This window comes from Oncorhynchus kisutch, linkage group LG13, assembly GCF_002021735.2.
Source record: "Oncorhynchus kisutch isolate 150728-3 linkage group LG13, Okis_V2, whole genome shotgun sequence".
In the NCBI taxonomy this organism is placed as follows: Eukaryota; Metazoa; Chordata; class Actinopteri; order Salmoniformes; family Salmonidae; genus Oncorhynchus; species Oncorhynchus kisutch.
This window is the reverse complement of record NC_034186.2, coordinates 47,885,984-47,912,367: the sequence shown is the minus strand read 5'-3', so window position 1 is coordinate 47,912,367 and position 26,384 is coordinate 47,885,984. Positions and strand designations below refer to the sequence as shown.

The 26,384-nt window shown below is 42.8% G+C and overlaps 1 protein-coding gene across 7 annotated transcripts in view; it reads left to right on the top strand.

The window, feature by feature from the left end:
* Nucleotides 1–26,384, top strand: part of LOC109902930 (calmodulin-regulated spectrin-associated protein 2) — a 75,653-nt gene that overhangs the window by 13,804 nt on the left and 35,465 nt on the right. For all 7 annotated transcript variants that reach the window (XM_031786444.1, XM_031786443.1, XM_031786440.1 and 4 more), the window contains exon 3: nucleotides 25,748–25,912. In XM_031786444.1, the coding sequence (XP_031642304.1) occupies nucleotides 25,748–25,912 (165 nt within the window). The remainder of the gene's footprint in view (nucleotides 1–25,747; nucleotides 25,913–26,384) is intronic.

The following is a 26,384-nucleotide window of genomic DNA, read 5'->3' as shown; positions in this document are numbered from 1 at the left end:
CCGGCCGTACAACTGTCTTCAAACACAAAATCTATACCAAGTCCCCATTAAACAGCATCCCTACAGGCTGTCCCCCGCCAAACTGGCAAATCTCAATGAACAGCTCAAAAGCATGTTGGAGAATGGAGTTATGGAACCTTCTTTTATTCAGATAGGCTTCTCCGGTTGTCCTGATTCCAAAGAAAGATGGTGGATATCGATTCTGTGTAGACTACAGGAAGCCGGATGCACTAACAGAAAATTATGCCTACCCTCTACTGAACATCAATGACATACTGGAATCTCTGGCAGGGGCATCCATCTTCAGTAATTTGGATCTGAACAGCGGCAATGGATCCCGCCAGCCATTAGACTGCCTTTGTCTCCCCTGCTGGTTTGTACTCCTTCAATCTGGGGCGGCAGGGTAGCAGCATAATGGTTAGAGCGTTGGACTAGTAACCGGAAGGTTGCGAGTTTGAATCCCCGAGCTGACAAGGTACAAATCTGTCGTTCTGCCCCTGAACAGGCAGTTAACCCACTGTTCCCAGGCCGTCATTGAAAATAAGAATGTGTTCTTAACTGACTTGCCTGGTTAAATAAAGGTAAAAAAAAATATTATAATAATAATAAAAATCTCCCACCAGTCTCTTGCTGTACCATGGAGAACAGTCAGTAAGGGGCCGGATAGAAAGGAAATCATTACACTGGTGGGAGACAGTGGCTCAACATCCTCTTCTGGGCTGCCAAAAGTGGGTAAAAGTAGTTTGATAGAGAGAGAGCTCTCCAGAGGAGGCATGACAGTGGAAAGTGGTCTTTGGGAAATGTGAGTTCTGTTTAACAGTATCTTCAAAAGGGGGTTTGTAGTGCTACCTGTTCCTATTCCCTTAATGGCAGAGGTAAACCCAGAGGGAGGTGCAGATGATTTGTCCACAAGGGAAAAGCACTGCATTAGCTCATGGTGCAGCTCCTCCTGTTGAAGATCTGTGGCCTGTGCTTTTTCCATCTAATTATAAGGTCTCCTTTTGAGTCTGTTCAATCAAAAATCGTAGTTTCCCTGTGAGAGAGTTCTTCATGTCCTCCATAACTTATTTGAGATGATAACACACTCCCTTCACAACAGAGGCTGACTCCTCTGCTCTCTTTTCTTGTTCCTCCTCAAGATAAGTTATGACTAGATGATGGTTAGTTTCTATGAATGTTTTGAAACTTTGCATTTTCCCTTGAACATCCTGCTTCAGAGAATCTTGTAAATATTTCTGTCTCTGAACAGTTTGTTGTTGGTTTTCCTTTGACGGAGGAGGTGAGCCAACCTCAGCTGCGCATCTTTCTGATGAGCCTCCACACTTTCACTGTGAATGGCATTCTCCTGCATTGTCAAACTATGGTTGGTGTGTGTCCATTGTTGTTCCATTTGTCCAGTGAGCACAGAGACACCTCTTCCAGTGGAGCCAGTGGAGAGAAAAGACAAGACACACCATATAAAACACGTCACAGCACAGGGGAACCCAACCAAAAATACCTCATACAATAATAAATGGCAGAGCTATTTAACAGCAACTTCATATAAACAATTTACAAGAAAGAACCTAGTCATCAACATTAGAGGATTTGCAACAATGTTGCTACTAATCCATGCGATCAATAACCGGTGCGGTCCCAAAATATAACAACCACGACCTAGAGCGGTAACACCGATGATCGAATTAAACACTTTACAACCTAAGCACACTGAAAATAACAAGACTTCTGCAGCATTGCACACACTATCAAACTGCCACGCCAACCAAGAGCTACTCCCCACAGAGAGCCGGAAGTGCTGTCTTTATTTTCTCCTTTCTGACTGCTGACGCGCTCTTAAAGTGGCAGAGCACGGTGAAGGCACATTCTGACAGTGTAATTTATACATTTCATATATGCTATTGCTAAAATAATAATTTGGTTGTGTTCATGAAGGTGTCAGGTATTATGCAGTAGGTAGCGTTAGGATACCATTTCTTTCTTTCTTTAATTTAAAATTAGTTTGTTGCTGTAGGATATATGTAAAATAAAATAAAATCAACTGTTCAATCCATTTTATTAGTGGAGTGCCTTTGATTCAACTATGAAACAGAAACCATATGTTTTGGAACATGGTAACAGCTTATTTTTATAACGCAAATTTTTTTTTTTATACTCCAACTACAAAGATGCACTGTCAGCAAAATCTGTGGTCAAATGATGAAAACAGTGACCTAAACATCATTATAAGCACTAAGTGTGCTTGATACAGCACAAAAGCAATCAGAAGCAAAAGCAAATCAGCACAAAAGCAATAATGGAATTATAATGAATATACTGTAAGTGTCGATATGACAGCAGTCAATTATTGTCAGCTCGTGCTTACATGGTGTGCGTTTTTCACATAATGGCTTCAGTTGGATTTAATTTAACGGTTACTCCTTGTCCTAACAGTTGATACAAATCTTAGCCACTTTCACTTGCTTAACACACTTCCCACAAAACAATTCGCTTGCAGGTGACACTGGTGTCTTGGGTTTGGTTTTTTGTGCATTTGGCCACCTGGCACTGTCTCCTCCTCGGGAGCAGTGCACAATTTGGCTCGCGCAAAGGCTTGCGTGGAATCTTTGCTGCTGCCTTGGCCCTAATATGTCTCTCACGTAACCCGTATGTCAGACTCATGAGGAAGTCTCTAATGGGCAAGGGTGTAGTTCATGCATTTCTTGAACAACACGTTTGCTTTGATTGCAGCCAAATCAAGCATGTTGTAAAACAAAGCAACAGGCCAGCGGCAGGTGCCTCCTTTCACAGAGTAAAGCCGTGCCATCTGATCCAAAACATCCACACCACCCTATGGAGCAGAGTAAAGTAGAGAACATTAGGATTATTTTCTCATAGCAAAAACAACACATGTTATATACAGAAGATCCTAGTTATACTATCACCCTGTAGCACTCAGTTTTGTCATCACGAAGTGCTTTGAGAGACTAGTCAAGGATTATATCTCTTGCACCTTACCTGTCACCCTAGACCCACTTCAATTTGCTTACCGCCCCAATAGATCCACAGACGATGCAATCGTCATCACACTGCACACTGCCCTATCCCATCTGGATAAGAGGAATACCTGTGTAAGAATGCTGTTCATTGACTATAGCTCAGCATTCAACACCATAGTACTCTCCAAGCTCATCATTAATGCTCGAGGCCCTGGGTCTGAACCTTGCCCTGTGCAATTGGGACCTGGACTTCCTGACCCCCAGGTGGTGAAGGTAGGAAACAACACCCCCAATTTGCTGATCCTCAACACTGGGACCCCACAAGGTTGCGTGCTCAGCCCCCACCTGTACTCACTGTTCACCCATGACTGCGTGGCCAAGCACGCCTCCAACTCAATCATCAAGTTTGCAGACAACACAACAGTAGTGGGCTTGATCACCAACAATGATGAGACAGCCTACAGGGAGGAGGTAAGGGCTCTGGGAGTGTGATGCCAGGAAAATAACCTCTCACTCAAAGTCAACAAAACAAAGGAGATGAGCCTCCCGTGTGGCGCAGTGGTTAAGGGCGCTGTACTAAATCAAATCAAATAAAATTTTATTTGTCACATACACATGGTTAGCAGATGTAGTGCGAGTGTAGCGAAATGCTTGTGCTTCTAGTTCCGACAATGCAGTAATAACGAACAAGTAATCTAACTAACAATTCCAAAAAACTACTGTCTTATACACAGTGTAAGGGGATAAAGAATATGTACATAAGGATATATGAATGAGTGATGGTACAGAGCAGCATAGGCAAGATACAGTAGATGATATCGAGTACAGTATATACATATGAGATGAGTATGTAAACAAAGTGGCATAGTTAAAGTGGCTGGTGATACATGTATTACATAAGGATGCAGTCGATGATATAGAGTACAGTATATACGTATGCATATGAGATGAATAATGTAGGGTAAGTAACATTATATAAGGTAGCATTGTTTAAAGTGGCTAGTGATATATTTACATCATTTCCCATCAATTCCCATTATTAAAGTGGCTGGAGTTGAGTCAGTGTCATTGACAGTGTGTTGGCAGCAGCCCCTCAATGTTAGTGGTGGCTGTTTAACAGTCTGATGGCCTTGAGATAGAAGCTGTTTTTCAGTCTCTCGGTCCCAGCTTTGATGCACCTGTACTGACCTCGCCTTCTGGATGACAGCGGGGTGAACAGGCAGTGGCTCGGGTGGTTGATGTCCTTGATGATCTTTATGGCCTTCCTGTAGCATCGGGTGGTGTAGGTGTCCTGGAGGGCAGGTAGTTTGCCCCCGGTGATGCGTTGTGCAGACCTCACTACCCTCTGGAGAGCCTTACGGTTGAGGGCGGTGCAGTTGCCGTACCAGGCGGTGATACAGCCCGCCAGGATGCTCTCGATTTTGCATCTGTAGAAGTTTGTGAGTGCTTTTGGTGACAAGCCGAATTTCTTCAGCCTCCTGAGGTTGAAGAGGCGCTGCTGCGCCTTCTTCACGATGCTGTCTGTGTGAGTGGACCAATTCAGTTTGTCTGTGATGTGTATGCCGAGGAACTTAAAACTTGCTACCCTCTCCACTACTGTTCCATCGATGTGGATGGGGGGGTGTTCCCTCGGCTGTTTCCTGAAGTCCACAATCATCTCCTTAGTTTTGTTGACGTTGAGTGTGAGGTTATTTTCCTGACACCACACTCCGAGGGCCCTCACCTCCTCCCTGTAGGCCGTCTCGTCGTTGTTGGTAATCAAGCCTACCACTGTTGTGTCGTCCGCAAACTTGATGATTGAGTTGGAGGCGTGCGTGGCCACGCAGTCGTGGGTGAACAGGGAGTACAGGAGAGGGCTCAGAACGCACCCTTGTGGGGCCCCAGTGTTGAGGATCAGCGGGGAGGAGATGTTGTTGCCTACCCTCACCACCTGGGGGCGGCCCGTCAGGAAGTCCAGTACCCAGTTGCACAGGGCGGGGTCGAGACCCAGGGTCTCGAGCTTGGTGACGAGCTTGGAGGGTACTATGGTGTTGAATGCCGAGCTGTAGTCGATGAACAGCATTCTCACATAGGTATTCCTCTTGTCCAGATGGGTTAGGGCATTGTGCAGTGTGGTTGAGATTGCATCGTTTGTGGAGATTGCATCGTCTGTGGCGCCAGCTGTGCCATCAGAGACTCTGGGTTCGCGCCCAGGCGCTGTCACAACCGGCCGCGACCGAGAGGTCCGTGGGGCGACGCACAATTGGCCTAGCATCGTCCGGGTTAGGGAGGGTTTGGCCGGTAGGGATATCCTTGTCTCATCACGCACCAGCGACTCCTGTGGCGGGCCGGGCGCAGTGCACGCTAACCAAGGTTGCCAGGTGCACGGTGTTTCCTCCGACACATTGGTGCGGCTGGCTTCCGGGTTGAATGCGTGCTGTGTTAAGAAGCAGTGTGGCTTGGTTGGGTTTTGTTTCAGAGGACACATGACTTTCGACCTTCGTCTCTCCTGAGCCCGTATGGGAGTTATAGCGATGAGACAAGATAGTAGCTACTAACAATTGGATATCACGAAATTGGGGAGAGAAAAGGGGAGTAAAATTCACACAAAAAAAAGAAAAAAAGAAAGGAATCCCTTACATGTCTGACCAGAAGCTCTCCATATACATGCTCTTTCCACCAAATGCTCTACGGACATACAGGATTGACATGAATGCTTCCATCTCATCAACAGGCAGTATCTCCTTGCTCCCTGTGCGACTCATCCACAGTACAGTCCCTGATGTCCATGTCACATAAACAACAAAAGCTGGTGAGTGCGTTGCTGACGTTGTTTTTTGTTCGAGATGTAGGGCCTGCTCTCTCAGTGATGACATTTTGTAGCATTAGCACCGGTTTGTTCTATCGGATCCATACGGTGCCGTCCCTTCCACTCTCCTGTCACTGTTTCGAGATGTAGGGCCTGCTCTCTCGGTGATGACATTTTGTAGCATTAGCACCGGTTTGTTCTATCGGATCCATACGGTGCCGTCCCTTCCACTCTCCTGTCACTGTTTCGTTTGGTGGTGGCCCCTGCTCAATGCTTACCGTTCTGGCTTTTTTGCACTTAGGTCTCAGTTGTAGGTTCAGAATCAGTAGAATAATCCTCATTTTTAATTTCTTCCCCACCATCTGAGTTGTTTTCATTCCTGTTCATCCATTCGTCTTGGTCTTCTTGTCATTGTACATTTTGCACTCTCTCACTGTGTACGGCAAGTAGGCCAGAGCAGACTGCTTGGATTTAGTGGACTGATACAGGGTACATACCATTTTGAGATTATAATTAGAATACACCAATACAATAAAATGGCCCTGTTCTTCATTCACAATCGGTGATTACATAATGATGAATCATTCGCTTTCCCACTCTCACCACCTCAAACATTCTCCCCCTTTCCCCCCCATCATACTTTGTTTATTTAATCTGTTGTTATACGTGTGAAATTAGTTTCGGTATTGTTTTTTAGGATAAAAATAAATGGAATAGAGCTAAGCATAGGAAAACCTGGTTCAGTCTGCTTTCCAACAGACACTGGGAGACAAATTCACCTTTCAGCAGGGCAATAACCTAAAACACAATGCCAAATATACATTGTAGTAGTTTACCAAGATGACATTGAATGCTCCTGAGTGGCCTAGTACAGTTTTGACTTAAATCAGCTTGAAAATCTATGGCAAGACTTGAAAATGGCTGTCTAGCAATGATCAACAACCAACTTGACAGAGCATGAAGAATTAAACCTTTTTTTTAAACAAATATTGTTGTGCAAAGGTGTGCAAAGCTCTTAGAGACTTACCAGAAGCACTCATAGCTGTAATCACTGCCAAAGGTGATTCAAACACATGTTTACATATATATTAGTGTTTCATTTCTCTTTCTTTTTACAAATTTTAGAATTTTTCTTCTACTTTGACATTACAGAATATTATGTGTAGACTGTTGTTAGAAAATGACAATTAAATCAATTTTAATCCCACCTTATAACACAACATTGTCGCAACCCCTATTACCAGCCTGTTCAACCTCTCTTTCATATCGTCTGAGATCCCCAAGGATTGGAAAGCTGCCGCAGTCATCCCCCTCTTCAAAGGGGGAGACACCCTGGACCCAAACTGTTACAGACCTATATCCATCCTGCCCTGCCTATCTAAGGTCTTCGAAAGCCTAGTCAACAAACAGGTCACTGACCATCTCGAATCCCACCGTACCTTCTCCGCTGTGCAATCTGGTTTCCGAGCCGGTCACGGGTGCACCTCAGCCACGCTCAAGGTACTAAACGATATCATAACCACCATCGATAAAAGACAGTACTGTGCAGCCGTCTTCATCGACCTTGCCAAGGCTTTCGACTCTGTAAATCACCATATTCTTATCGGCAGACTCAGTAGCCTCGGTTTTTCTGATGACTGCCTTGCCTGGTTCACCAACTACTTTGCAGACAGAGTTCAGTGTGTCAAATCGGAGGGCATGCTGTCCGGTCCTCTGGTAGTCTCTATGGGGGTGCCTCAGGGTTAAATTCTCGGGCCGACTCTTTTCTCTGTATATATCAATGATGTTGCTCTTGCTGCGGGCGATTCCCTGATCCACCTCTATGCAGACGACACCATTATGTATACTTCCGGCCCGTACTTGGACACTGTGCTATCTAACCTCCAAACGAGCATCAACGCCATACAACACTCCTTCCGTGGCCTCCAACTGCTCTTAAACGCTAGTAAAACCAAATGCATGCTTTTCAACCGTTCGCTGCCTGCACCCACACGCCCGACTAGCATCACCACCCTGGATGGTTCCGACCTAGAATATGTGGATATCTATAACTACCTAGGTGTCTGGCTAGACTGTAAACTCTCCTTCCAGACTCATATCAAACATCTCCAATCTAAAATCAAATCTAGAGTCGGCTTTCTATTCTGCAACAAAGCCTCCTTCACTCACGCCGCCAAACTTACCCTAGTAAAACTGACTATCCTACCGATCCTCGACTTCGGCGATGTCATCTACAAAATAGCTTCCAACACTCTACTCAGCAAGCTGGATGCAGTTTATCTCAGTGCCATTCGTTTTGTTACTAAAGCACCTTATACCACCCACCCCTGCGACCTGTATGCTCTAGTCGGCTGGCCCTCGCTACATATTCATCGCCAGACCCACTGGCTCCAGGTCATCTACAAGTCCATGCTAGGTAAAGCTCCGCCTTATCTCAGTTCACTGGTCACGATGGCAACACCCACCCGTAGCATGCGCTCCAGCAGGTGTATCTCACTGATTATCCCTAAAGCCAACACCTCATTTGGCCGCCTTTCATTCCAGTTCTCTGCTGCCTGTGACTGGAACAAATTGCCAAAATCGCTGAAGTTGGAGACTTTTATCTCCCTCACCAATTTCAAACATCTGCTATCTGAGCAGCTAACCGATCGCTGCAGCTGTACATAGTCTATCGGTAAATAGCCCACCCAATTTTACCTACCTCATCCCCATACTGTTTTTATTGATTTACTTTTCTGCTCTTTTGCACACCAATATCTCTACCTGTACATGACCATCTGATCATTTATCACTCCAGTGTTAATCTGCAAAATTGTAATTATTCGCCTACCTCCTCATGCATTTTGCACACAATGTATATAGACTCTCTTATTTTCTACTGTGTTATTGACTTGTTAATTGTTTACTCCATGTGTAACTCTGTGTTGTCTGTTCACACTGCTATGCTTTATCTTGGCCAGGTCGCAGTTGCAAATGAGAACTTGTTCTCAACCAGCCTACCTGGTTAAATAAAGGTGAAAAAAAAAAAACTTTTACTTTTGAAAAAGTAAAGGGGTGTAAATACTTTATGAAGGTACTGTATAAGGGTTTGGGACACCTGGAACCATCACGTGACAAAAACCTCCAGGGGACCATGACACAACGTCCCAAGAATGTCCAGGTGGCCATGACACAGCGTCTCAGGAACGTCCTAAAAACTTCTTCAGGGATGTCCCAGGGGCAAACTGGGAAATAGACAAAAACTTCCAGGGGACCATGACACAATGTCCCAAGAACGTGCTAAAACGTCCTCTGCGACATCCCAGGGAGAAACCGGCAACTAGACAACACCTTCAGGGGACCGTGACACAACATCCCAAGAAAGTTCAGGGGACCAAGACACAACGCCTCAAGACTGTTCAGAACAAATAAGCAATTCTGAAATTGTAGTCCCGCTGAAATCCCCATTCTCTACTGATTGAATAGTGGAAACACATCAATCCACAGCAGTCCGAAAGACTGACTGACCTGTATTGTTGTCTACCGGTGTGTACTGTGGAGACATTGTAATGTGTATAGATTGCAAAGGTGTGTGGCTGCAGCATTGAAATGTCAACTCAGGAGATTGAGCAGCATCTGTTATTTAAGTAAGAGTCTATTTAAAGATTGTCTGTGTGGAGAGCTGAAGGCAAGGATCTGTCACCACAAGTGTGAAAATGTTTTTAAAGGGATAGTTTTCAAAAAAAATTTACCCAGGGGACAGTTTTTTTATACAACAGAGGAATAAAGAAAGAGCCAAATATATTTGTAATCCAGTTTACTTGGTTGTGTATTGTGTCAGCTAGTTATTGCATCAAATAGATGTTCTTTGTAGGACTTGTGTTTTGTGTACTATACCCATACATCACAAAGTAGTTAGTGACATTGCGTTGTTTCTGAGAGGTGGTGTTACATTTGTAGATGCAGCTGTTGTCTTTATCTGCTGTGTGATGCTGTGATCTCTTATGTAATGGGATATTGCACGTTAAACAGATTTGACTGTATGTTCTGCTCGTCTGGCAAACAGAAATTCTCTGCAATGCAGCTCTCTCGCTCCCTCCTCTCTCTCTCTCCGTCGCACCCTCCTTTCTTTGATTCTGTCGCTCACTCCTTTCTTTGATTCTGTGATGGACTCACACATCTAAAGACACTCACTACAAATTGCAGCTGCCTCCCACCCACACACCCACATGCTGTGTTACTCACTTATGGTATACACACACATACAGTTGAAGTCGGAAGTTTCCATACACTGAGGTTCGAGCCATAAAAATTCATTTTTCAACCACTCCACAAATTTCTTGTTAACAAACTATAGTTTTGGCAAGTCAGTTAGAACATCTACTTTGTGCATGACACAAGTAATTTTTCCAACAATTGTTTACAGACAGATTATTTCACTTATTATTCACTGTATCACAATTCCAGTGGGTCAGAAGTTTACATAGACTAAGTTGACTGTGCCTTTAAACAGCTTGAACAATTACAGAAAATTATGTCATGGCTTTAGAAGCTTCTGATACGCTAATTGACATAATTTGAGTCAATTGGAGGTGTACATGTGGATGTATTTCAAGGCCTACCTTCGAACTCAGTGCCTCTTTGCTTGACATTATGGGAAAAATCAAAAGAAATCAGCCAAGACCTCAGAAAAAAAGTTGCAGACCTCCACAAGTCTGGTTCATCCTTCGGCACAATTTCCAAATGCCTGAAAGTACCACGTTCATCTGTACAAACAATAGTATGCAAGTATAAACACCATGGGACCACACAGCCGTCATACCGCTCAGGAAGGAGATGCGTTCTGTCTCCTAGAGATGAATGTACTTCGGTGCATTAAGTGCAAATCAACAATTCCAGAACAACAGCAAAGGATCTTGTGAAGATGCTGGAGGAAACAGGTACAAAAGTATCTATATCCACAGTCAAACAAGTCCTAAACCGACATCACCTGAAAGGCCGCTCAGCAAGGAAGAAACCACTGCTCCAAAACCGCAATAAAAAAAGCCAGACTACGGTTTGCAACTGCACATGGGGACAAATAAAGTACTTTTTGGAGTAATGTCCTCTGGTCTGATGAAAGAAAATAGAACTGTTTGGCCATAATGACCATTGTTATATTTGGAGGAAAAAGGGGGAGGTTTGCAAGCCGAAGAACACCATCCCAACCGTTTGCTGCAGAGGGACTGGTGCACTTCTACAAAATAGATGGCATCATGAGATAGGAAAATTATGTGGATATATTGAAGCAACATCTCAAGACATCAGGAAGTTAAAGCTTGGTCGCAAATGGGTCTTCCAAATGGACAATGAACCCAAGCATACTTCCAAAGTTGTGGCAAAATGGCTTAAGGACAACAAAGTCAAGGTATTGGAGTGGTCATCACAAAGCCCTGACCTCATCCTATAGAAATTTTGTGGGCAGAACTGAAAAAGCGTGTGCTAGCAAGGAGGCCTACATACCTGATTCAGTTACACCAGCTCTGTCAGGCGGAATGGGCCAAAATTCACCCAACTTATTGTGGGAAGCTTGTGGAAGGCTACCTGTAACGTTTGACCGAAGTTATACAATTTAAGGCAATGCTACCAAATAATAATTGAGTGTATGTAAACTTCTGAGCCCTGGGAATGTAATGAAAGAAATAAAAGCTGAAATAAATACTTCTCTCTACTATTATTCTGACATTTCACATTCTTATAATAAAGTGGTGATCCTAACTGACCTAAAACAGGGAATTTTGTCAGGAAGTGTGAACAACTGAGTTTAAATGTATTTGGCTAAGGTGTATGTAAACTTCAACGGTACTCTGGTGCTCATAAACACTTATGGTACACACATATTGTACATTTCCTGCCACTCACACTTATGGTATACACACGCGCACACATACACAAACGCACCACACAAACACACTCATGTCCGGTCTAAATCTAGCATGTTACTGTAATGACGTGCATTATAGCCTACACGTCATATGATGACCAACAGCTGTAGATCAAGGTCATTGCTACATTTGAGCAACGTGTTCTGCTTTTGGACACACTCTAGTACATTATTTCTATTGTCACAATATCTCTTTGTATTATTTCAAAACCATTGGACTCTCCCAAAGGGTTTTTTACTTTGTGCGTTAAACCAGTTCTAACGGTGTCCATAGGACAGACTCAAGTCTACAATTAGATACACCAAAGCTACAAAGCTACAATACAAGAGCTTACTTTATTTGAATTGTAACTCAGCATTCCTCGTGCCATGTTGAAGGAGAGTTAGCAGTGGGAAAGACAATGGGGCAGAGCTTGACAATTCTGTCTAGGGATGAAAGGATGGATGCTAAGCTCTACATGGGAGAAGTTGCTGAGGCTGGGTCCAGAAGTTTTTCTGCTCTCTGTCAAGGCTTTCTGGTTTGCTGTGTTTGCAAAGAATACCAATGAATTAGCAGCTCTACTGTAACCATTCCTAACGGTTTTGCTGATATGGGAAGGAAAGTATTTTTTGGTTTTTGAAAAATGTTGTTAAGTTAGGAAGACTCTTATTTTCCTAGGTGGTCTGTGATTATAGCTGTAGTTTGGTTGTTTGTGAAAGTTTAACTAAGGCTATACATTTGTAACAGAGTAGGTTCCGTCCCTCTCCCTCACTTGGCAGGAACCTGGGACCCTCTGCACAACAACACTTCACACTCACAAACCTGCATTACAAATATCGCTCCACAAAAACCATAGCCCTCACAGAGCAAGGGAAACAACTACTTCTTGGTCTCAGAGCGGGTGGACACTACCTGCACAATGGACGCTACTAGCACATTAGCGCCTCATCAGACTCCCTCAGCCATCTTGTCAGGCCAATACCTGGTATTGGATATGACAGAATTGTTTTTTGCTAAATAGCGATTTTCGTAGATTAACTTTATGACAAAAAAATATGCACAATCGTTTGTCTCTACATTAACTAACATATTCCTCTCAATTGTAAATGTTTTGCTTGACTCGATATGACGTTATAACTACTTACATTTGCTTCCCCGTAATGTTTTGTCAGCCATATTTGCTGAGGAAAGTCACCAAGGAGGGGTGGCTCATGTCAAATTCATCATTGGAACCACTCGATATGGTTGGTCATGTAAAAACCTTGGGGCCCAAATGCATAATGAGTGCTCTAACTCCCCCTTGTGGTGGTCTGGAGCAATGAAGCTGTGACGCTGGGTACTTCTAAGCGGTGTAAGCTTGCAACTTTTAAAGGGGGAACCATTGTATATGGTTTCTCTGTTGCTCTATCTGTGCTATAAGGGGTGCTGCTAGGATATGTATGACAGGGTATGTACGGTTAGGTATAAGTAGGTCTTCTCTATTAAGACTTGAATGTTGTCTGCTAGCCATACATCATTACAAAGTAGTTAGTGACATTGTGCTGTTTTTGAGATGGTGGTGTTACATTCTTAGATGCAGCTGTTGTCCTTATCTGCTATGTGTATATTGAAACTTCCATTTAAATTCAGGTTTATAAAATATTTGTGCATACTGGAATAAATGGGGAATGCTGTGGGGGTATTTGTTCAGTGAGTGTAACGGTTACTACTACACAGCAGTCAGGGTTGGGCAGGTTACTTTCTAAATGTAATCTGTTACAGTTACTAGTTACCTGTCCAAAATTGTAATCAGTAACGTACGTTTGGATTACCCAAACTCGGTAATGTAATATCATTACTTTCAGTTACAAAGGATCCATTGAACGCATTGGGTGTGTCATCATAGTGTTTTCTGACTTGTGGTCAGACTCTTTCAGGTAGGACTAGAACAAACTTAAACTTGCGCATTTTTTCAATGCTGGATTGAATGTCATTGAGAAAACAGCAACCAATTGTGGTTATTTACCACACATATGTGGAACCATTTACAGGAGCGTGGTTAGTGAATAAATGTAGTGAAACTAAAGAAGAGGGGTTAGAGGAAATAGAACTGTGTTGGGTATATCATCCTACTACCTGTATACGGGGATAGAACTGGGTTTTTATACAGTACCATACAGATAAGTCACTCAGTCCACATTACATAGAACCTGATTAAAACAAAATCACAGGTCACCATGACAGATTCAACTAAAGGCAGTGCAGAGACAGTGGATCCCACACCAATGAAGGCTGGGCCTGACCTCTCTGACACTGGCCTGATGGACTGATGCTGACTTGGAGCTTTTTGTTGACGTTTCTGCATATATGGATCAAACTACAGGGAAGAAACTTGCAGGGTTTGGTATTGTGACAGTTGATAGAACCACTCACATACAACAACCATTACCAGATACTTTCTCAGCTCAACAGGCTGAACTTTTGGCACAACCACTGCCTGTAAAATGGGAGAAGGGAAAAGGGTTACAATTTTTTCTGATTCTGCTTATGCAATAGGGATTTGTCTCTCCTTTGTCTGGAGGAGTAGGGGTTTTCACAATGCTTGTGTAATTCCTATTCATAATAGAACTATGGTTTTAGATCATTTGGAGGCTATGGTGCTGCCCTCTGCTTTAGCTATTGTGAAGGTTGCTGCTCACACTGAGGGGAAAGATTTTGTGAGTATGGGTAACGCCATGGCAGATGAGGATGCTAAATTGGCTGCCTCCAAATCTCATAGCCACTCCATGTTCTTCTCTGCTACTGTTGGGAAAGACACTGATAATTTGGCATCTAAGCAGGCTTTGGATGTTGGTTTTCATTTGGTATGGCAACAGCTTGACCCTGTTTCAAAAGACAGACTTGTCTTATCGCCTCTGTTTACCAAGTGGCCCATGGTATGGCCCATTTGTGAAGGGGGGGATATGATAGAGGCAGTTTCTTTGGATTGGTTTTGTCCAAATTTGACTCAGCATGTGAAACAGTTTCTGTTTCGATGTGCTACGTGCATGCAATTTAACATTGCCAAAGGAGCACCTCTGAAACTAGGTAATTTCCCTACGCCAAGAGGACCATTTGTCCATCGTGCCATGGATATTATAGATCTTGCAGAAAGAAAAGAAAGGACAAGGTACTGTTTAGTCCTTATTGACAGGTTCACCAGGTGGGTGGAGGCATTTCCCACCACATACTGTGATGCTAAGACAGTAGCAAAGTCACTAGTGTTGGAGATAATACCTAGATTTGTTGTTCCAGAGGTTTTATCTGCAGACAATGGTACCCACTTCACTGGTGATGTAGTGAAGCAGGTAGCCATAATGATGGGAGTGGACCAGAAGTTTTTGTCCATCTACCACCCCCAGAGTAATGGGGTTACCGAGAGCTAACCAATCCATTAAACAAGGGTTAGCTAAGGCATGCCACTCCACCAAGAAATCTTGGTTGGATTGTTTACCGCTGATGTTAATGAAAATGTGCAGTAGTGTTAATAAAGGCCTGGGGTGTTACACCACATGAAATTTTGAAAAGAAGACCCATGAATGTTCCCGCACACAGACCCATGACTGACACAGAAATAGACCTCACTCTAGCTGAAGTAGAACACTTGGAGTACATGAAAGAGCTAACTACTATTGTCAGATCTCTCCACTCTCACACTAGGAAAGCTCAGGAGGAGGTACCAGTTGAGGACCCCGACTGCCTGCCTGTGGAGGTTGGAGACTGGGTCAAAATCCGGGTCCACAAGAGAAAATGGAACCAGCCAAGATGGAGGGGGCCATTCAAGGTAACCATGGCAACATCAACGGCAGTTCAGGAAATGTCCGGCTGGCACCACCTGTCCCATTGCCAGAAGGTGTTCAGCCCACAGGAGAGGATGGAGCCAGACGCAGCCTGAAGCAAAATGCAGAAGCAGATGTGAGTCGAGACCAAAGACTTGAAAAAGATGAAGGGCAATAACAAATCCCTGAAGAACCAACTATTTTACATGATCAGCAAGGTTATGTTGTAAATAAACAAACCCTTAGGGGGTATAAGAGAGGGAAGACGACAGCATGTGGTCATTGGTGGTTGACTATGTTGGCTCTATCCACACTACTTGTTTGTGTGGGTGAAGCCTGCCCTGTCAACACGTGGGTAAAGTTTGTTCGAGACTTAGGTTGAAAAGTGGCTCCAAACGGGACTGCAGTGTTAATTTTTTGTTGTTGTTTTGTCTAAACCCAAATCCATGAGAGAGTTGTTTGGTTCAATGAGTAGACCAATGGCAGAGACAGACCATTTAAAGGTATTGGCTTTACCTGCCTCCTATGATGAATACTATGATGCCACTGACCCAGAGGATGATTACTATACTACCTATATGCGAATGGTTAAAATTTCCAGATGTCTAACGTCGATTTCTGTACATGGTTATATGAGACTAGGTAGTCTCAAAGGGGAGGATGTTGGGGGTTACCCTGGGGGTCAGGTGTAGTCACGCAGCCTCAAGGCCAAGATAGTAAAGTGAGAAACCACAGTCTAGACATGTTTTTCTCATCTTAGATACTTTGTATCTAATCCAATGCAACAATGTTAACGGTAGGTTGTCTACACCAACTAGTATAAAGAGTGTTGTCTCCTGTTTCGCCACACAGATCTTTACTATAGACTACTGAGGTGTTATGTATGTGAATCTCTGTCTGCAATTGCATTTTATTACTAAAGAGTTTTATACCAAGGTTCTTGTGTCTGTGTCATCTATCTGGAAGACTGATTGTTGATGGAAACGTATATCACCCCAAACGTACACCACCCAACACTCACCCTAATTATTTGATAACTTTCCCCTTCATAACTTAGCCTACTGTTCCGACTTGGTGGTGCACATGTAGCCTGTTTTAGAGAATAGTAATCATTGAATATTGTAAGAGATTTCATTGTCTGCTTATATGTCCCTTTTATTTATCCTACAGTTCTGATTTGGTGTACGTGGAGAATACTGTAAGAACGCCTATGTTCAGAATTCTGTTGCTGTACATTTCAAAAGTGCTGAACAAATAGTTATGTTGACTACGACCGTCCTAGCTCGGTCAGGAATGTCTTTATCGAAATTACGGATTGCCTCTTATCCGCTTGTCGTAATCCGTTTGTCGTTATGCCATAGTCTGTACATCTCATTTGTCAGTAGAAACCACATCTGTTTGAGCAATTCAGCCATATCAGCTATGGTTTAAAAAAGGCAGTAAATTAACTGAATTAACTGTTTCACTGACAGACAGCGGTGGTGCAGGATTCTGGTGCAGCGGTGGTAAGGATTCACTCCATGGTGCTGAAAATAAAGCTCTGCTGTTGTGACAACATTATTTGGGCACCGTTTGTCACCGTTATAGTGCAATTAATGTATTCTGTTGTGTTGCGTTGTGTAGTGGCGTTGCAGGCATGCATCTCATTTTTATAAATGTTTTACCCCACCAAGATTTACATGTTAAAATCGCCACTGAACAAGTCACATAAGAAGTTGCATGAACTTTTTAATGACTACTCTCTAGGCATGGTTTTGAAATCTTACAATTTCAAAACCATGATACAGACAGTATCAACTTTGCTGTAGGCTTGTGGAAGCTGCTTTAGACACGGTGATCTAGCTATCATATTGACCAGTGGTATGCCTACAAGTGCACATGATTTAGCGCTCAGGGCCCGCCGAGTAGGCCGAGTAGGCGTAGTTTGTATCTTCAGACAAATAAAATGGTTCAAAATGGGAACACTTCGCCTACATTGCAGAGAAACCAAGTGCACCTGTCGTTTCTATAGCTGATTGGCTGGGCCTGGATTAAAACTGTCAGGGCCAATGTCCTGCCAGGCCCTGCCGAGGCGTCACCCCTGAGTGAAAGGAGTCTTTTTTTGTCACAATAAACACCAAATGGAAGGAAACGTTTTCAAGTGGGAAGCATGGATACCTGAACTTGTTCAATAGAACCTGTCTTTTTCAAGATTTCCATTTATGGCTAACGAACAATGCCCAGGTTTCAGAGCCAGATAACATAAAGAGTATGGCACCAGAGATTAAGGTTTGGTTGTAGTGTGGCACCAAGACCGGAATGGAACTTGACTTGTGCTGTCAACCCTGATAGTAGCTGTTTGATATACCTAACTGTCTCTCTCTAAAAAATCCTCATGCTGAAGAAGGAAGTGGTAAAATGCATAATTACCTGGAATTTCAAAGACAGAATTCCAGTAGCTAACATCATGTTACTGTAATGTAGTATCTGACAATTTCTTCCTTTATGATCTGTTGGTACCTAGAGAGAACTATAGTCTTTCATTGTTAAAGCTTTTGTTTGATTCATAGTAATACCGCAGTAGGCTAAGCTGGTTGTAGTACCTAACCAGGAGATTATGGAAAAATCTCATTTTCACGTCACTCTATTGAAATCAGAGTAGAGGATTTTTGCTAGATCAGGGAAGATTTCCTCAAATGTATCTTATTACAAAGGATGGATATGAAAAGGTTGGGATTCGTTGAACAGCATGCTTTTAGATAACACACACTGTTCTCCTTTCGGTTCACTTTGGCACTGTGGACCTTCCAACTGTAATTTAGGATGTTTGGTCAACTATTCTTGTGTGATGTTGGTTCCCAAAGCTGATAGGCTTTAGCTCAGTAGGCAAATGTGTTCTTGAGATGCACAGATGAACCATGTTACCCAAATGGTTATAAAACCCTCACTGAAGGCCTTGTCTACTCGTATACACTAGAAAGGAACAATCCTGCCTGCTGGTCTTCTCCTGTCTCTTACAGTGGGCCTATTTCCTGCAGAGTGCGTGTGTGCGTGTGTGTGTGTGTGTGTGTACACGAGTATGTGTGTCTGCCTGCATCTGGGCACTCTCTCAAAGGATCCATTCCATCTATTTCAAAGGGAAAAAGAGAGCGAAAGAGATCTATATACTACAAAGAGTTTGGATGCCCAGTGGTGGAATTCTTCCAAAATTAAATTGATGTTCAGTGCTCTTTATAATCTCTTCTATGGGAAGTGTATTGCCACTCGTGAGACTCTTGATTCTCACAGTTAATTATTGGGATGCTGTATTGAATAAAATAGTTTTCCTCTATATATTTATAAATAAAATTGTATTGAGCAGTTCGAACCTCTTCCACTCTCAAACTAGCAGTTTCAAGCCTTCCAATAGACGGGTTAGTTGACAACATCATGAAACCAATGCGCGCGCTTCAATGGGGCAGAAGGCCGACTGTTGTTGTGATTCTGGATGTCCAGATAGCTAGATACGATGACAAGAAGCTGACGTGGGGAATCATATGTGGCTTGTTTCAGCTAGTTTTATCTTGTTCTTCATACCATGTCTCATTTTGAGGTGTTTTTACTGATGTCACGTCTATGCTAATATGGCTCAAATATAGTAGCTGTAGCTAACCAACAACTGTAGCAATGTATTTGAGAGACAACAAGTGCTCATTGTGCAAATCAATTTTAATGTTTTCAATAAACATTAGAGATAGTTCACGATGTCAGCAGTCTAAGCCAACCCTGTCTGTTTTACCCCATAATTGCACACTCATCGGTTAAGTTGCTAACCAAACAACCCCTTCTATAGCACAGCTTTTTCCAACCATACTGATGTCCTGCAGACATCCAACGTTGAGTGCTATTCTGTGTCGAGTCGAGATGGCGTGAGGCTATTGCCACGGTTACCTGGAATGGGAAGGATTCCATTTTTAGAAATCCGTCGGGCAGAGAGAGAGCCTTTGGACATTGACAAGTCATTTTTTGACTGCTCTAAAACCAGTCCTTATTTCAATATTATATCCGTTTTGGTTGTTAATATTGAATCCCCACACTGCATTATAGATCTGTTTTAGTGTCAGTGCCAGCTTTCTGCACGCATTGCATAGGATGCCCAAACTTTTTTGCCTAAACTTTAACATTTCCTGGTGAGTCCCAAAATAGACTGAACCATGTTTCTAGTAAGTAACCACTCAGTGTTTAGGAGCATCTCAAGGGGGACTGCTGCTACCCGCTGTTTGGAAAGCACCGGCAGAATGTGGGTTCTAATGGCTCAATTGGTTGAAGCCAATATATATATATATACAGTGCCTTGCGAAAGTATTCGGCCCCCTTGAACTTTGCGACCTTTTGCCACATTTCAGGCTTCAAACATAAAGATATAAAACTGTCTTTTTTTGTGAAGAATCAACAACAAGTGGGACACAATCATGAAGTGGAACGACATTTATTGGATATTTCAAACTTTTTTAACAAATCAAAAACTGAAAAATTGGGTGTGCAAAATTATTCAGCCCCTTTACTTTCAGTGCAGCAAACTCTCTCCAGAAGTTCAGTGAGGATCTCTGAATGATCCAATGTTGACCTAAATGACTAATGATGATAAATACAATCCACCTGTGTGTAATCAAGTCTCTGTATAAATGCACCTGCACTGTGATAGTCTCAGAGGTCCGTTAAAAGCGCAGAGAGCATCATGAAGAACAAGGAACACACCAGGCAGGTCCGAGATACTGTTGTGAAGAAGTTTAAAGCCGGATTTGGATACAAAAAGATTTCCCAAGCTTTAAACATCCAAAGGAGCACTGTGCAAGCGATAATATTGAAATGGAAGGAGTATCAGACCACTGCAAATCTACCAAGACCTGGCCGTCCCTCTAAACTTTCAGCTCATACAAGGAGAAGACTGATCAGAGATGCAGCCAAGAGGCCCATGATCACTCTGGATGAACTGCAGAGATCTACAGCTGAGGTGGGAGACTCTGTCCATAGGACAACAATCAGTCGTATATTGCACAAATCTGGCCTTTATGGAAGAGTGGCAAGAAGAAAGCCATTTCTTAAAGATATCCATAAAAAGTGTCGTTTAAAGTTTGCCACAAGCCACCTGGGAGACACACCAAACATGTGGAAGAAGGTGCTCTGGTCAGATGAAACCAAAATTGAACTTTTTGGCAACAATGCAAAACGTTATGTTTGGTGTAAAAGCAACACAGCTCATCACCCTGAACACACCATCCCCACTGTCAAACATGGTGGTGGCAGCATCATGGTTTGGGCCTGCTTTTCTTCAGCAGGGACAGGGAAGATGGTTAAAATTGATGGGAAGATGGATGGAGCCAAATACAGGACCATTCTGGAAGAAAACCTGATGGAGTCTGCAAAAGACCTGAGACTGGGACGGAGATTTGTCTTCCAACAAGACAATGATCCAAAACATAAAGCAAAATCTACAATGGAATGGTTCAAAAATAAACATATCCAGGTGTTAGAATGGCCAAGTCAAAGTCCAGACCTGAATCCAATCGAGAATCTGTGGAAAGAACTGAAAACTGCTGTTCACAAATGCTCTCCATCCAAACTCACAGAGCTCGAGCTGTTTTGCAAGGAGGAATGGGAAAACATTTCAGTCTCTCGATGTGCAAAACTGATAGAGACATACCCCAAGCGACTTACAGCTGTAATCGCAGCAAAAGGTGGCGCTACAAAGTATTAACTTAAGGGGGCTGAATAATTTTGCACGCCCAATTTTTCCATTTTTGATTTGTTAAAAAAGTTTGAAATATCCAATAAATGTCGTTCCACTTCATGATTGTGTCCCACTTGTTGTTGATTCTTCATAAAAAAATACAGTTTTATATCTTTATGTTTGAAGCCTGAAATGTGGCAAAAGATCGCAAAGTTCAAGGGGGCCGAATACTTTCGCAAGGCACTGTATTTGGCTCTGGTTGGAGCATGGTGCTTGCATCACCGCAAGCACCATAGATAAAGCGTTTGCTAAATGACAATATTATGTACAGTACATACTGTGATACTGTCTCCTCATCCTGGTACAGTGTGCTTTGAGAGCCAGTCAGTGCTTGATGTGTAAGGCCCTAGCTTAATGTTCCACAAGCAGGTTACAGCTCTCCCAATGGAGGTTACAATCAGGTCAAGCCTCTTACGCAACAAATGTTTGATCAAACAATTAAACATTGTTGTGTATCACCCAAATTACATAAGAGACTGAGACTGTACATATTTGTCCCTCATTTGTGCTCAGTTTAAGCTGATTTCAATAGAGGGTTGTCTACATTGCTTTCAATACCTTCCAAATTAGCCATTTGGAAGACAAACAGCTCTGCAGAAAAGTACACATCTGGGTCATGTTCAGTAGACACCAAACAATAGAAAAACGGACTGAAACTTGGATGTAAAATCTAGACTTTGTCGAATAAGAAACATTCATTTTCCACTGCAATTTTAGTTTGTTGCGGGCCTTAATACCTCCAAAATTGGGTTAGTGCTAAGCTAACATCTGGAATTGTTTTAAGATAGTCATACCATGGATCATTTAGCTATTTTATTTAGAATTTTAAGACCCCTTTAGGTATCAAAAAAATGATATTGATAAAATATTGAATTTGGCCTTTACTACTATAGCTCAGAAAAACTAATTGAATAACACATTCTTAAATAACATTTAAAAAGAATAAGGTTGTAAAGTGTCTGTCCTATGTTTAGGAGATATAAGACAGCTCAGGAAATATTTTAGTTTTTTGGACACATATTTAACCCCTTATTTTTGTTGGCACAAAACTAACTCCATACTTCCATTAGTTTGTATGGGCTACGTTCAGATGAGTCCCGTGACACATAGAGCAAAACTGCGATTCTGAAGCTATAGACAGAAGTTGGCACATCAGCATACCTGACTTCAGATCAATCCTGTATTTACTTGTGAGGGTCGTAGAGTAAAACAGAGAGTCTCCCCTTCCCATAGAGTGTAAAAGTTTGTAGGCCAAACCATTCGGACGCTACAAACGTTTTGTAGCTCGGCCACCGACACAAGCGGATGCGGTGGATTGAGACACAAAATAGTTTGACAACCCTGTTTGTAAGCTTTTAAATTATATTAAACTCAACCTTTTTTATTTTCTAGTGATGAAGACATGGATGTCTCATGGTATGGTGGGGTATGTGAAACGGGTCAACTTTGAGCACTTCTATCTCCTAAATGTTATAGCACTCAGGTCAAAAAAGTCACTTTCTGACCACATCTACCATTGGCAAATATGTATCGAAAGTTTTGTTTAAATCAAAAGGGGTGAGGTCAAAAAGTGATTGAAATCAAGTGGAACGACCCAATATGCTTTCCATTATGTTTGTTTAATACGATAGATAGGTTTATGTAGCCTACTATGAGATCACTACCGGATATACTGTATATCAGTTTTCATAGCTGCTTTGATCAAGGAGACTTGTGGGTCACAGGTCCACATAACAGTAACGCTCGTAGTGACGTGTCAGTATTACCAAGTAAACACTTAAAAGCATAGGTAAACAGCTCGGCTGTCACTCAAACAATCTTGCCCTTGATCTCAATGGACAAGAGTCATAGACTCTGTCTGAAATAGCACCTTACCCCCCTACATATTGCACTACTTTTAAGTGGAAAGGAGTGCACTATAGGGAATAGGGTCCCATTTTGGATGCACACATAGTAATACCACCCTTGGTAGTACCGCAGGTGTTTTTATGATCCCATTCATACCGGATAGCAACATTCCCCCAAGCAATCCCAGACACTCTCTACAACATAATAAGATCTTTATTGTTGTCATTTTGTCTCAGCAGCAAAGCAGATCAAAATCAATATCCTTCCACTGGATGCACCAAAGGGAAAAAGCCCTTTGAAAAATGACATTGCTCCTTTGGCCTTTCCAGATGAGGCCGGTCTGGGATGTTAATTTGTTTTGACATGCCAGATTCATTTCTCACTGCGCTGTGCTCTCTTCGGTAATGAGGGGTGTGTGTGAAGAGTAGTGTGTTGTTGCCCTTCTGTTTAGATGGCTAAATTGAGGGCATTGCAAAGTGTCTTCACGGTATGTTATTAAATGCTGTTGGGGTTAAAGTCCTCCAATGGTGTTTGGTTTGCTAGGTTGGAGTGGTGTGTAATTATATAGCTAGCCAGTACACTCACTGGGTGTCACAGTCAGTAACAAACTGCTACAGATGCGAGCGCAGGCTAGCCTACTGCAAGGCTACTAGCGTTAGCATGTGCTGATTGCGTATAGAAATGCTTGCAGGTTAGTTTATTGAAATGCTAGCGTTAGCAGGATTTGCCCTTAATCATAGATATGGGATAAGGTAACCCAACCCCCAAAACTCACCTTAAACATTGTTTCATATGGCTGCTGAAAAATGGGATTACATAGCCAACAGTTTAGATTCAATCGTAATCTATATGGCTCAGACTAATCCTACCCCACTATTCCAAACCCTATTTAGGCCTTATATGGAAATTCACTGGTATACATTATACAGAAACTTTTTCAACATGAAATGAAGCCGAATTGAGTATGCCACATCTCCATTAGGGCACAACAACGGAAAATGTTTTGCAATGGGAAACAAAAATGAGTGTTTCTTATTGGACAAATTCAAGTAGCCCCTCCCTATTTCAGTCTGTTTTCTTATATTTGGTGCCTAATGAACACAATCCTAACCCATGACTCAAGTCTCTTTGCCGCTGAGTGGTTTCATTTGGCTTCCACATGGTGTAATGCATCATCCCAGATAGTATACAGAGGGGTTTAAAAATATTGACACTTGATAAAGATGAGAAATAATGACTGTGTACTGAGCTATATTTTGTGCAAAAAAAAGAGGAAAATTTGCTCAGAGAAAGAGATTTTTTTTAAAACTAATAATACAAAATATTCTCAAAAAGGTAGGGGTCAAAATTATTGACATGTCTCACCCCTAAAGATTCTGAAAATACATTTGTCAAAAGTGTTGTATTTGGTCCCATATTCCTAGCACGCTACCATGACCTGGCTACAGTGCAGAGGGACTTAAAATAACATAATTGCAGGGTAGCCAGTGTCTTTGTCATTATAGGGCTTTCAGGATACTGCTCTTGTATGACAGAGTCCGAACGTACACTACTTTTAGCCAGAGCTGTACACATGGACACCAGTATGACGGGGAGGGGGAGGGGGTGAGTCACTTTTCATATTGCCTCTGTGTATTCATTGGGGAATCCATTGTTGGCTTGGCGTGGGCGGCTTCTGCTTTTAGCGTGTGTGTGTTTCTGACGGGTTTGTACTCCACTGAAGGCCTCTGCACATGGCTATAATCAGAGCCAGTCAAGCCCTTGAGCTGAACGGAGTGCCTGTAGGGACGGGGTACTATACGCCACACTCTCCTGCTGTAACCATTGCCCTAAAACATGGCAGCATATGGCTTCTAATGAGTCTACACAGCCATGTCTCAGGGCAAGTAGTGCCTCTTAATTTGTGTTTATTATAGTAATTCATCTTTCTTTAAGTCTTCAACAGCTTTATTATGCACTCTAAACGTGTCACCAGCATCCTATATTTCCTAGAACCAATATGAATAGGAATGATGATATTAATATTATATAGTGGGATGTTGAGACCTTAGAGGTACATTATATTACTGTTCTATTTCAGTCTGTGGTTGAGACAGAGACACACTCTAAACTCCTGACTCAGGCTGCAGGCTTGGTGTAGGCCCCTCTCTCGCTCCCTGTCAGTGTGCGTGAACACAAATTTAATTGGGTCGCACAACGAGGGACGGACCCAACTGTTTCCAGGGCAGCAGCCACTGGGGAGCGGCCAACTGGAGACAGATCTGCCAGGCAATATGTGGAGGAGGAATAGCACTCCATGGTTCAATTCCATTCCCATAACCTACTCCCTTCCCTCTATCCTTGTTGTGCCCCCTCGTAGATTGGATAGATCTGGATAGGTCTTATCAAGATGGAAATAGATGGCCACGCCCTTCTGATAGGCCTGGTCTTCTGTAGATTCCACAATATTCCAAACTCTTATAGGGTTTTTCCAATATGGGGTTTCACACTGGTAATTGGGGTTTTACACTGATGCTTTGTGTAGGTTTTACCTTGCTGCTTTGTGTTTCTGTGCCTGGCCCCCCCAAAAAAGTCTAGGGCCATGGTAACAGTTAGCCAATTTGACAAGTGCAGAGGGAATAAGGAAGCTACATAACCATATTAGAAGGAGGTCCATGACTCCACGGTACATAATGAGCCAAATTTCTGTTTATTGTGTCCCCTGTCAGAGCGCCCACCTGGCGGTGATCGACACACTAATGATTGCGTACACGGTGGAGACTGTGAGCTTGGAGAAGGTGGTGGCGTGCGTCCTCCAGTACTCTTCCCACAACGACGAAGACGCCGACACCCCATACGACACAGAGGACGCCATGACCAGCTGGATCAACAAGGTAGATATCTGCATGGCATTTAATGCACACACACACACACACACACACACACACACACACACACACACACACAAGTAGGACCATTTACAGTCTAGACCAGCTGGACACCATACATTTGTTCCCTTTTCCCACTACGTAGCCGAACTGAGCTAAGCTAAGCCAATCTGTGCAGCACTGGTTCTTATTACTCTGCTCTCTCGTTCCTCTATGTAGGACAGGAAATTCACTGAAAATCAGTAGGTCTACTGAGAAGGGTTCAAGTTTTCGAAAATTCAAAAATATTATTAGTAACTGTATACTTGGCATAATTTTTTCCTGTATAAACAAATACAACAGAGAAGAGCTAGGGAGTGAATTGGGACCGCCTGCGCATGTTGTCCTGTGAGGAGGCGGTCTTGCCCTGGGCCCGTCCCTATGCAGCTGCCTCTGCAGTGTGACAGTAGTAGGGGGGTGTTAGTCTGTGTCCCAAATG